General features: G+C 34.2%; 1 protein-coding gene across 3 annotated transcripts; it reads right to left on the bottom strand.

The window, feature by feature from the left end:
- Positions 1-970: 970 nt before the first annotated feature.
- Positions 971-7,285, bottom strand: LOC128250536 (uncharacterized). Of its 3 annotated transcripts, XM_089339720.1 has the most exons (5): positions 6,988-7,285; positions 6,009-6,181; positions 3,480-3,550; positions 2,820-2,880; positions 971-1,461 (listed from the first exon to the last, which is right to left on the bottom strand). In XM_089339720.1, exons 3-5 carry the CDS (start codon positions 3,541-3,543, stop codon positions 1,248-1,250), a joined length of 339 nt encoding a protein of 112 aa, XP_089195846.1. In that variant the 5' UTR covers positions 3,544-3,550; positions 6,009-6,181; positions 6,988-7,285; the 3' UTR covers positions 971-1,247. The 3 variants fall into 3 exon arrangements, with proteins under 3 accessions (XP_089195846.1, XP_052831762.1, XP_089195847.1); XM_052975802.2 differs by lacking the exons at positions 6,009-6,181; positions 6,988-7,285 and adding an exon at positions 4,456-4,712; XM_089339721.1 differs by lacking the exons at positions 6,009-6,181; positions 6,988-7,285 and having other exon boundaries at positions 3,480-4,713.
- Between the last annotated feature and the right edge of the window lie 6,618 nt (positions 7,286-13,903).

Below are 13,903 nucleotides of genomic sequence, written 5' to 3'. Positions count from 1 at the left end.
ACAAAAGAATATAGAATGCTTCCGTTATACAAAGAAGACATTTTTTGTATTATTCACTGTGAAAGCTGGTGCGGAAGCAATTATGTCCCATTTAAGATCAAATCACACTCTGCTCTAGGCACAAGGCCCAAAATTTGTGGGGAGGGGACCAGTCAATTAGATCAACCTCTGTATGCAGCTGGTACTTCATTTTATCGACCCCGAAAGGATGAAAGGCAAAGTCGACCTCGGCGGAATTTGAAGACAGACGAAATACCGCTAAGCATTTCGCCCGGCGTGCTGACGTGGTAAATAGCGTTAGAAAGTTATTAAGCTGTACAGACACCACTTCTTTTCTCTTTTACAAATACAAGAATGCGCGTGTGTGTGTGGGTGGGTGGGTGTGGGTGTGGGTGTGGGTGGGTGGGTGCGTGTGTGCGTGTGCCTGCGCGTGTGTGTCTGTGCGTGCGTGCGTGTGTGTGTGTGTCTGTGCGTGCGTGCGTGTGTGTGTGTGTGTGTGTGTGTGTGTGTGTGTGTGTGTGTGCATGAAATTATTTGGCATTTTTTCTACAATTTTGCAACTTCGGTCAAGAAAACGCGTGAGACTTCGTGGTCGCGAGACTTCGTGGTCGCGAGACTTCCAAGGATTTAATCATAAAACCAGATGCATCACGGGAAGGGGGCGTGACTGCTGCAACGTGTGTCGCTGGCTTTTCCTCGCGGAAACACCATCACGGTCACAACCGAGGAATACTGCTGAGCACTCCATTTGTTTTGGGGTATGTTGCCCATTGCCCACAACCCTCCATCTCTTGCACTCGTTTCCTACACCCTTTTCTGCTTTTCTCTATTCTCCTTTCTTATCTATCTTTTTTCCTGTTTCTTTCTATTTAAATGTTATAAAATAGAACTTGGACAAAATTTGTTTTACAATAATATAATGTGACACTGCAGAAACAAGTAGTGCAGTGAAGAAGGAAGAACAGAGTAATTTTCATGGTTTCATAAATTTATTTATTTGAGATTTCATTAAAATTTGAGGGATTAATAACATAAATATATTAGATATAGGAGGAGGTGTAGGATGAGGAGAAGTAGCAGCATCAGTGACAACAACAACATTTGTTGATGTTCTTGTAGTTGAGTGGATTTTTGCTGTTTCTCTGGCTCCTTTGGTTTGTTTGTTTCCGTGATCGCATCGATTTCCCCGTTGTATAAAAACAATCTGATGTATATAGTTTACTCACAGGATTCACAGGTGCAGAACGTTAATAAGATGGTAAATTTACAATAAAAATCAGAAAAGCAATTACAGTTTGGACTATACCGTTAGTAGCCACATGGATCCTATTTTGTGAACTACAATAGCATTTACGATTTTCACATTCACATATGTAACCTGCGCAACATGGACGTCGTAGCCTCGGTCTTGGACCGTTGCAAGGCCCTTTTGTACATCTACCACGTCTCTTAATCCTGTCACTGTAAATACAGAATATATTAGGAAATAAAAAATATTATTAAACTATGATTTCTCATTAAGGGAGAAGGCGCGGAATTTACAGGGAAAGGGATCAGGCTGTATTGGTGTTTATTTTAACGACGTGGATAAAACCAAAAGAATCTGACGGGACTTGAACTCAAAACATGCAGATCCGAAACAAATACCACAAGTCGTATATTTCTGTTCTTTTAACGATAACTAAGTATATAAATATAAATATATATCCAGAATTTCATAAGTAGAATTAGATAGTCACAGGGGAATTAATGGATAAATGTTATAAAGAGTTAGAGACGAGGTAACAAGCGGGATAGTTATGTTCTTCAGTTAATAATTTTAACAAATATGCATGTATATTAATTAGATGAGTCTACTTTTTAATACCCCCGATACATTTCAATGTTGCACTTATTGATTGACTGCATTCGAATTATCGCCACTATTTTAAAACTTGGTTCCTGATTCTCAGCACATTTTAATTGAGAATTATGTTTTTAATTAGGAAATCAAATCTATATTCTATGTGGTAAAATCTCTCTTTTTCGGGTCATTATGATTTGTCATATATACACCTCTTAAATGAGATATGTAAACAAGGTTTCCGAATTAACAAGCCAAACAATTTTCCATATTGAAAATAATGTTCAAAACAGAAATCTTAACCTTTATATGATTTTCAATTTTAGTTATTTTGGTTTAATTGTATTTGTATCAGAAAAACGATCTTCTTGGCTCGTGGTTACGAAGTGAGCCCCTTAACCACACGACCATACCAGCACGCATATTTCAATAAATTGTTAATAAATTTTGTAGGCAAGATATAAAGAAATATTATTTAATTTTTTACTTATGAAAATAATTTTCTCTTCGCTAAATCTCGCTTCATATCTTCCCCTTTCAGATTTTCTGTTATACAGAAACTACCATTTAGAAATAGTCTCAGAATTTGAATTTGCCAATACGAATAACATTTTTACTATACACTCAAGGCCTGAAACGTTGATGGCGGGTGCTACTCCCTTACATAGACCCTAGTTCTCAACTAGTAATTATTTTATCGACCCAGAAATGATGAAAGGTGCAGTCAACATCGGCAAAATTTCAACTCAAAACACAAAACCGGAAGTAGTGCCACTATGGGTATTTTATCCAGAGAGCTAATGATTCTGCCAGCTTACCGCCTGGCCAAAACTAAATTAAGCATATATATATATATATATGTGTATATATATATATATATATATATATATATATATATATATATATATATATATATATATATATATATATATATATATATATATATATACAAGAGATGCAGATATGTAGTACTTACCTATAACTCACTGCACTCAAACTTACATAAACTCCTGTCTGTTGATGCACTAGAGCAACATCTGAAAGAGATATTAAAATACATCTGAAAGAATTAGATATCCATTTGCCCATGCATCACTCAACAGATAATTCATTGAATACAGGATAATGTATTTATAATAACCCCATTTGAAACAAAATGCAGGATCATGACGACTGGAACTCGTATTTCCTCATTCAGGCAGTTAATATGGCTCCTCACTGCAGTGATGGATATTTGTAATGCATAAAGGAGAAGGAAGGACAAGAAAACAAGTAAAACCCTCACCTTATGCATATTTGGAATATATAATATAACGAGGCTCTACTATTACTATTAAATAAGATTCAACGCTCTATATCAAAGGCTCACAGTGAACTGCTTACCAATAGGAGCTCACAGTTTTTTAAATTTATAACAGTGGAGTCAGTTCACCTTTAGTCACGAGGGAGTGGTCGGACTCCTTCCACAACATGTAGATAAATAGAGAATTATTTATTTGAAAGCTGTAATTACATATAAACGGGGTACATCCGAAAGACCGTTGAGGTAACGTTATTCATTTTTTTTTCTGACTCCCTTTTCTCCCACTACATATCTGATGACTATAAAGTAAAAAATATTTCCAATTATACTTACTTCGTTTACCGGAGAAGCTGTATGAAATGAATGCACAAAAGAATAAGACACTGATGTTTTTCATCACGCACCTAATGATATAGAAATATAACAACGGGAGTCATTAGAAACGGAAGCTTTATTCCTACAAAGAAGCAAAGGTCTGCAGCTGAAATTTAGGTTACGCTGATCTTGTAGCTATCTGTTGTGGAGATAACAGTAATAATGGCACACCCTCCCACGTGACGAGTGATATGTGCTAGTCGCTATAAATATAGTGGTGTCGGTCAGTAGAAAGAGTGAGTATGAAGTAGAAAGTCATAGATAGTGGTGGTCTTACTTGTCTTACTAACTATAGCAGAGTGGGCATTATAAGGATTACAAGAGTGGCGACGAGGAATTAAGAAACTCACGAGGAATTAACAAACTCACAAGGAGTTATGAAACTCAAAAGTTTTTTTGTGAAAATTTTACGGGAAAAAAATTGTAAAAATATGGAAAGTTTGTTGGCGGGTTTGCTTGAGTTGTAAGAACAGTAGCAACTGAAAGAACAACAGCAACAGTTACAACTGCTAGAGCAACAGCAGAAGCAACAGCAGAAGCAACAACAACAACAATTACTATTACAACAACAAATGCTGCAATTAATGAAGTGTAAGTCATCAGAAAATGCTGAAAAAAATGTTCTGAACGACCGATTTGCATTAACCAAAAAAAAAAAACAAGAAAAGCTGGAGTTAATCCAAAAAGAAAGAAGTAAAATGATGCATATTCTCCAAATACAGTCGATGATTTGTAAAGCGAAAATTTTTAAATCGTTAAGAGTATTCTGTCTGATTGAGGATCTTGGGTTCTACACATGCGCACTGACAACAAACAAATCAAGCTTATAAACACACATTCTACCTCTACAAACCATCATCGTTACCATAACATTCTATACATTGTTAATACTAATTTACATACAGTCATAATGAATAATTTAAATGTTACATACTTGTTATATTCGACCGGTATTTATATAAAGAACTCAATAGACTTCTCTTGTGAAGAGTTCAAATTAGATGATGGTATTTATATATATATATAATGTTAGTTATCAAGAGAACAGCATCAACGCTTGTTTGCACCAGCTTTCGTATCCTTCTCTCTTTCTCAACTTGCTCTCAATGTATCCTGTTCTTTTTTTTTGCTCACACAAACACACATATATACACACAAATACGTACACACTAAAAAACGACCACCCATATATATATATATATATGTATATATATATATATATATATATATATATATATATATATATATATATATATATATATATATAGATGGCGTTACATAAATATATATATATATATATATATATATGACTTCCTGAATGGTAGAAGTCAGACAGTTGCAGCCAATGGAGAACTATCTAGGGAAACGCAAATATTGAGCGGTATTCCGCAAGGGACTGTCCTGGGGCCACTACTGTTCATAGTGGCCCTTCTGGACATACCCACGGTCACTCGGAGAGTCACTGTCACTAGCTACGCTAGTATATATATATGTATATACAGATACATATATACACACAAATACGTACACACTAAAAAACGACCACCCATATATATATATATATATATGTATATATATATATATATATATATATATATATATATATATATATATATATATATATATATATATATATATATATATATATATATATATATATATATATATATATATATATATATCAGAAACATGATTAATGCGATTAGTTTCTGTATTACTAACTCGTGTAGCTCGAACACCTGTGTGGAGTAATAATAAGAAGTATTATTATAAGAATTAGAATAAGTCGTTTCGCACAATATCAAAATCATATTCTCTGTTACGTCAACGATCCTCACTGAATGTCGGAGCAACATCTGTGTGCGAAAGAGTTCGATTACAGTTTGCCTCGGGACGTCAGGCGAGAGACTTTTGAATAAGTAAAGGTTCCGTGCTGATCAGAATGATATTGTATTAGAAATCGACAGAAGGAAATGTATAATGTATAATTTTTATTTATTGGGAACATAAACGAAATGCATTTTCCTCTTCACATGGTAGAGAATCGAAATCTAAACCAAGACAAAAAAAAAACAGGAAGAAAAAAGAAGAGAGAAAGTCAAAAGAAACAGCGATTAGAACCTTTGACCTCCAGAAAAGTGGGATTACTTAAGTAATTTCTTAGATTCTCATGTACTCAAGTTTTTGTAAGACAAAAGCTCTAGCTAAGAAAAAATAAAGAGGAATATCATCTATACATGCGCAGGGGTTGATCGATAAAAATCGATGTTCAGAATGGATAAGAGTAATTGGCACATTACGATCTGATGGACTACAAATAGTGAAGTGTTTCACCATCTGGGACCAATTAAGAATATTCTATAACAAACACTGATCGAACAGTAAATTCTCAACAGAATTTTGGAAGAGGAGTCCTGCAAGTCTACCAGATAGATGGTAGAGCATTGTAGAAAATGAAGGAGAGTATATTTTAGATGAAAAAATAACTTTGTTTATCTTTATTCGATGTGGTATCAAATGGTTCCCAGACTAGCTATATTTAAAGTTTCGACATCTTCGCCTTCGAAATAGTCACTTTGCGCAGCAATACACCAGTCTCAATGATCCTCCTGCTTTTGGAATCTGGCCTGGATGTTGTTTTCTGTAAGCGAGTCAAGGACCTTTATAAAGTAAAAGAAAATTATAATTAACACTTTGTTCATCCGAAAAGGTTCATGAAATGAGTTCACAGAAAAGAATAAGACATTGATGCTTTTCATCAAGCAGCTGCTGAAATAGAAAAACGAGAGTCACTGAAGACGGAACCCCTTTTGTTTCAAAGAAGCTGAAGTTTTGGTAAAAATAACCTTATACCGATTCAAATTTATTTCACTGAAAGTCCAAGATGTGTGAATTAGTAACAATAAAAGTCATTTCAAACTGTCAAATTTATGTTCATCATTGGAGAAAATTTCGGATAAAAATACGATAATGTTTATATGTTGTGTGTGTGTGCGTGCGTGTGTGTGTGTGTGTGTGTGTGTGTGTGTGTGTGTGTGTGTGTGTGTGTGTGTGTGTGTGTGTGTGTGTGTGTGTGTGTGTTTTTGTTTTTTTTTCATACCAACATATACTCATGCCTGAAATCATGGCATATTTCAAATTGTTGTTTAGATACATTTTATTCCTTATCCTGCATCCATATGATCAACGATATTAACCCATTACCTCCCACAATTCTATTAACTGGAATTTTTTTTATGAAACTTTGATTTCTAGCATAAAACAGCCTTAGAAAAATTTGTAAAACATTCAGTGTATTGTCTCTGTTTCAGGTTCACGGGATGTACGCATGCGCACAGGCAACAAACAAATCAAGCTTATAAACACACATTCTACCTTTACAAAATATCACCATTACCATAACATTCTATACATTGTTCATACTAATTTACATACAACCACAATGAATAATTTAAATGCTACATACTTGTTATATTCGAACAGTATTTATACAAGGAGCTCAGTAGCCTTCTCTTGTGCAAAGTTCAAACCGGTTGATGATACTTAAATGGTGTTAGTTATCAAGAGAACTGCCTCAAACGCTTCTTTATACCAGATTTCGTATTCTCTCTTTCCCAACTTGTTCTGCTTAATATTTCTTCTTTTTTTACACACATAAGCACAGACACACACACACCCACAGACATAAGCACATATCAATACACACACAAACACACCCACAGACATAACCACATACCAATACACACACAAACATACATATACGTATATACATAGATATAGCAACACACACACACACATACGTACATACATGAATATCAACAACACGATTTATGCGATGAGATTCAATGTTACTAATTTATGTACCTCGAACAGCTGTATGAATTAATAAGTAGTAATTAGAGAACGTAATTTCAAATAATACTAAACTTATGTTCTCAGTTAGGCCAATGTTGGAGACGTCAAAATTTGTGATAAGAACAGGATAATGTTTATATATTGTTTTTTACATGTCAACATATATAGATTGCTAAAAAAATTTCCGCAAAACTCCAAATCGTTGTTTAGATCCAGATCATTCCTAATCCAGCAGACATATTGTCAATGACATTTTATTTATGACCACCTTTTATTGTGTCCAGCTTCACATACGGAATACCGTGTAGACTCCTATAAAAAAAAATCAATCTCATGTAATATTCGGTTCCCTATTTTTGGAAATAATGTGGAATTTTCCATTTATCACGTGTAAAAGTCGATTCTATGCCAGTGCAATATATATGTGTCAGAAGATAGATTATAGTTTCCCTCTGTACGTTGGGTAACAAATTATTGAATAAGCAAAATCGGGTCGTAACATCACTTTGCAGCACAGCTTCTCCTGGAATTGAAATTGCATTATGGACGGGTTTTATGACTGAGTTCTTCGGCTGATAACTAAGCACCCAAAACGCTGCTTGATGATCAAAATGATAATATATTATATCTTCATATAAGGCGGTAAGCTGGCAGAGTCATTAGCACACCAGGTAAAATGTTTAGCAACAGTTTCTTCCGACTTTATGTTCTGAGTTCAGATTCCACCGATGTTGGGTTTATCTTTTATTTATTTATTTTTTGCGACGCTGGTAAAATAGATACCAGTTAAGTACTGGTGTTGATATAATTGATTTAACTCTTCTCCCCCAAAATTACGGGACTTGTGCCAAAATTTGAAGCCAATATGTTAGTTTCTTCAGATTTTAATCGGAAATCGGCGGAAGAAAGGCAACAAATTTTCATCTATTGGTAACATAAATGAAAGGCTTATTCCTCTTGGAATGTCAGAGAATCGAAATCTAAGCCAAAAAGAGAACAGAAGCAGCAATGAGAAGAGCTGGATTGAAGAAAAGTAGGATTGTATTTGCAGATTCTTAGTTTCTGATGGACTTAAGTTAAAACCGATGGTTGTTTTTAAGAGAAAAACTTTAGCAAAGGATAAATAAAGAGAAATGTCATCCAGGCAAGCATAAAGTTGGATGAATAAGAATGGATGTAGAAAATGAATTAAAGTAGTTTGCACTTTACGATCTGATGGACAACAAGAAGTAAAGAGTTTGTTCGTCAGGGACCAGTTTAGGGCACTTTAGTGAAAAATGGGAGAACGTTGTTGATAACATTCTGCTAGTATATATATATATGTGTGTGTGTGTGTGTGTGTGTGTGTGTGTGTGTGTGTGTGTGTGTGTGTGTGTGTGTGTTAGTCCCCAACCACCGCTTGACAAACGGTGCTGGTATGGTTTACGTTCCCGTAAATTAGCGGTCGGTTCCTTTAAATGTGACCAATAGAGTAAGTACCAGACTTCAAATGAGAGTGCTGGGGGTTGATTCATTCGACCAAAGTTCTTCAAGACGGTGCCCCAGTATGGCCACAGCCGCATAACTGAAACAATTAAAAGAATAGAAGAATAAAAGAAGATATAATATCAAATAATGACATTGACTAGTCATAATGTATATAAAGAAATAAACAGCACTGTAGTTGGTATGTCTTTAGGTGCTGCTAATGATTAATGTGTCTTAAATCAGTTTCTGTTCTTTTTTTTTGGAGGGGGGGTGCCATTAACGGAGTCGAGCTGGCAGAATCGTTAGCACGCAGGGCAACGTTCTGAGTTCAAAAATTACGTTTTTCCATCGGAAATTATGGAGCAAAATGTTGCCCGAAAGTGCTATTTGTTTATTGATGCTGTTAGATTTATTATTATAATATTTGGTAATTTGTGTTAGTATTAATACTTGTAGTAATATTAGCAAAAGTGATTTTAATAGCAGAAGCAGTAAATGAATTTACGTGTATTGATGTTCGTTGCGCGTTGAAAATAAAGAAGGTAGAAGAAAATACAAAGGAACCCTATTAAATATCAAAATATCAATTAACATTGTATATCTGTCTATCTAACTGTTTCTCTATCTATTTAATATATTTGTGCATTTGTGCGTGCGTGTGTACGCGCGTGTGCATATATGTATACATGGTTTAGTGGCTAGGCTCGTGTTCATTCACAAAGTACAGAGTAAAATGATGCACATTCACCAAATACAATCGATGAGATGTAAAGGGAAAATTTGTAAAGCATTCTGGTTATTCTCTTTGTTTGCGGTTCTTGAACTGTACACGTGCAAACCGGCAACAAACAAATTAAGCTCTACCACTACCATCATCATCATTACCATAACTTATTCTGTATTTTGTTATTACTAATTCACATACAGCCTCAATGAATAATTTAAATGCTACATAGTTGCTATACTCGAATTGTATTCATATTAAGAGCTCAGTAGCCTTCTCTAGTGTAAAATTGATGATATTTATATCATGTTAGTTATCAAGAGAACTCTTTCAACACTTGCTAATTCCGACTTTCGTTTACTTCTCTCTCTCTCTCTCTCTCTCTCTCTCTCTCTCTCTCTCTCTCTCTCTCTCTCTCTCTCTTTCTTTCTCTCTCATTACATCGTTTTCTCTAAACTAGAATGTATAATTTTCACGTTCATATTTGAATTTTTCGCGTTTCAATTTTTCTCTGTTTTTTACTCATTCCAAAAGTTGATGGACATATAGCGGTACATAAAACCGAATCAGAAAATCTCTAGTGAGACTTTTTATTTTTTTGTTTATTTATGTATCCGAGAGGTCACTAGAATTCTACACTGAGTTTCAGCTCCTCAAATGTAGCATCAATATAATAATTGACCCCTGAGATTTAATAATTGAGATTCTTTAGAAAATTCAACTTATATAGGCATATGCACGGTATGCACTTCACGATCGAAGACTGGTGGGATTTGGTGGGTATTGGTTACCAAACTTAGTAGGTTAGAGGGACAATAAATGATGTGTATCAAGGCAATTTCAACTACTTTCGTAAATTACAAAATGTTCAGTCATATTTCGTGAACTCCACAGCTGATTTATGTCCCAATGCTTAATTCTAAATGGTTCATAGGTATTTGGCGTCACGCATGAACAGATCAAGCGAAACGATATTAACTTTAAAAGAAGAAAACCTTATATCTCACGAAGTCTAAAAACATCCTGAATTCGAAAGTGGGAATCAGAAAATATTAAGTAGCTCATATAATGGAAGAAATGACCTACTTATCAACATTAACAATCAACCAGTTCAGAAATAATATTTTACTCTTTTATACATTTTAACCCAAAGGATTTGGCCATGCTGGAGCACCTCATTTTATATAATATCAAATAAGGATACTTCGTATATTCCACCATGCAAATTACAATCCTGTGTTTGTCATCCGAAGGACACCACGTCGTTTTTGAAACATATTTATCAATCAAAACACAAAGAAGGGACTCCAGATTTCCATGACTAATATTGGATGAGGGGTAAGCATTTTTCAGCTGATGGAACTTCTGTGAGTTGTATTTCATAAGTCGACTACATCAATCTCACTGCTCAACTGGTACTTATTTTATCGACCTCGAAAGAATGAAAGGCAAAGTCGACTCCAGTGACATTTGAATCCAGAAGGCAATGTCGGAAGAAACGTCGCTGGGCATTTTGTCCGATGCAGTAACGATTCTGCCAACTCGCTAATCGTTCTGTCAGTTCATGTAGAATATTAATATTGAATTATGTATTTCATTTTCATCAAATGTTTCTGACAGAAACAGCATAATTTATTACAAATTTAATTGTGTAAAGACAAGAATAAAAATTATAATTACTATAGCAAGCTGTTTCATTTTTATTGTTATTGGTATCTTTTACATACTCCTACATATCCATGCCAATTAATGCAGCATTTCCTTTGAGAATCACTCTTCTTTTCTAAGCAAGGAGAAATATATCAGAATATATTTATATTTGCCAGTTAACGCAGCTGGCAAATATAAAAGCAGCGCTCTATGTATAAACTTACACTTAATTTACCAAAACCCAATTTAGATAAATTTAGTCATCTATTCTAGAAAATTTTATAAACTAATACAGCGAAAGCCAAGCTATATGTGTGTGGATGTGTGTGTGTGCGTGGTGTTTTTACGAATAAGTAAGTGCCATCACATTAGTTACGAAATGGGTGATCCTGATATCAGAAGTACATGTAATTTGATTAATTGCAAAGTAATTAAACTAAATGTTTCAAACCAAATAAAAATGATTTCTTAAAAAGCAAATAAAAGTAAATAAACAGCACAAGTCTTTAAAACATAGTGCAAAGAGAGTGTCGATTGCATATTCCCCTTAATTAAATTTGTGACACGGTCTATAATTAATCAACGAATATTTTATTGATCTCTCACACTCTCTCTCTCTTTCTCTTTATCTCTCTCTTCCTCTCTCTCTCTTTCTCTTTATCTCTCTCTTCCTCTCTCTCTCTTTCCATTTCAATTTCCAAATGTACTTTGAGAAATATTGTTTTCTTTCTACAAGTATTGTGAAATGAGTTTCTGTGTTGATTGTATCTGTCTTTGAAAGTTATGCATGTAGTTCTGAAATAATATTTTTTTGGTATATCCTTGAAATACCGTTGTCCAGTAGATTTCGTTTTCAGGTAACTTATTCTTATAGTTTAGTGTGTTGATATGTGGCAGACTCATCTGATTTGAAAAATATTGGTAGTCAAGTCATGTAGCAAATTGCAGCTTAACTGTAATGACTAATTTCTTATGCAGGTAGATATAACTTCTGTACTGCTACTGTTGAATAGTTTGTGGTAACTATGATCGGTTCAGAATCGTCAGAGGAAAAGTGTAAGGAAGATTTTTGCAGCAGTTGTTCCTTCATTTTCATCGAAAAGTTGGTTGAGTTAAGTGACATCATATTTTTTCCTGCTTTATTCGGATGGTGGTTTATGTCACTTTTACTATGCATTTGATTTAACATTACAACCGCTCGCTTATAAGGATTCGTTTTAGAAGAGTTTTATTGGTTGAATAATGGTTTGTTTATGAAATTGGGAAAAAAAATGCCACTCTATGTTACTGGTGAGATTCTTTATAATATTAGTGAAGATTCTGGATGGGTGCAGGGATAGGTATATGTATGTGTGCGCGTGCGCGTGCGCGTGTGCGTGTGTAGTAAATGAAAGACGGAAGATGGAATGGAATATACGAGAATTTTTATTATTAATCACGACAATTGTTTTGACACATCTAGCATCAATCCCTCACAGGTGAGAAACTTAGCAACTGGTTCAGGAGCATCCGGTGGTGCCGATGTGTCTCGTCGGTTGATAAATAATACAACGCGTAAAAATAACAGTTCAGCAATGTATCATCTCATTTCGTAGAAAGAAAAGCAGCAAAACGAAGGAAATATTATTTATATAGAAAATCAAAAATAAAATCACAGATGCCAAAAAGAAACGAACACGCAATACAGCGAAAAAAGTAATTAAAATAACCGTTAACAGATATGGATGTATAAATGCCCTTGCGCAAGCTATATGGCGCGTGTACACCCGCTCATATACATATATATATATATATATATATATATATATATATATATATATATATATATATATATATATATATATAAAGGGCATTAACTGTGTATCAATGCCTCACGCTATCGAGGGATTAAATAAGTAAAAAAACTACCAAAAATAAGCAACAAATTTACCGAAAGCGAGGGAATGCAGCTTTTTTTTTTGGTAGTTTTTTTTACTTATTTAGTCCCTCGATAGCGTGAGGCATTGGTACACAGTTAATGCCCTTTATATATAATTAAATATATCTATGAAGAAACGATGAATTTTTTCATTACGAAATTTTTCGTTATTTTTTCATTATGAGTTTTTTTTCACGCTGACTACTTGATAAATTCTTATAAAGAATTTATCCTATATTATATTATATATATATATATATATATACACAGAGGAGAGAGAGAGATACATATATATATATGTGTGTGTGTGTGTGTGTGTGTGTGTGTGTGTGTGTGTGTGTGTGTGTGTGTGTGTGTGTGTGTGTGTGTGTGTGTTTCAATGTTTACAAATAACACGGAAAAAATAAATAGTTACCAGGGTAGCAAAAATTCACACAAGTACCGAGGATGTAACAGCCTACTTATAAAGGTAGAAACTCCAGGTTTAGGTGAAATGTTTTGTATAATGTGGATAAATAAATAAATGGAGTTAAGCACAGATACTATTCAAATTCTTTTATTTCCGACATATGTTTCGAAGACAAGATTGGTATTATTCCAGAAGGAACAAAAATGGTGTAAAACAATGCAATCTTCTCATCAGGGAAAGAAAGAAACCAAACGCATCATTAAGACATTTTAACAGAATGTGATGACTGCGTATGTGATGAAGGGAATGCTAGCAAGTTTTTTTTTAACCGTTAGTAGATATAATGAACGTAGCAACAC

This window comes from Octopus bimaculoides, chromosome 22 (genome assembly GCF_046866305.1).
Source record: "Octopus bimaculoides isolate indiv1 chromosome 22, ASM4686630v1, whole genome shotgun sequence".
In the NCBI taxonomy this organism is placed as follows: domain Eukaryota; kingdom Metazoa; phylum Mollusca; class Cephalopoda; order Octopoda; family Octopodidae; genus Octopus; species Octopus bimaculoides.
Note: the sequence above shows the minus strand (reverse complement) of the source record. Positions and strands in the feature narration are given on the sequence as shown.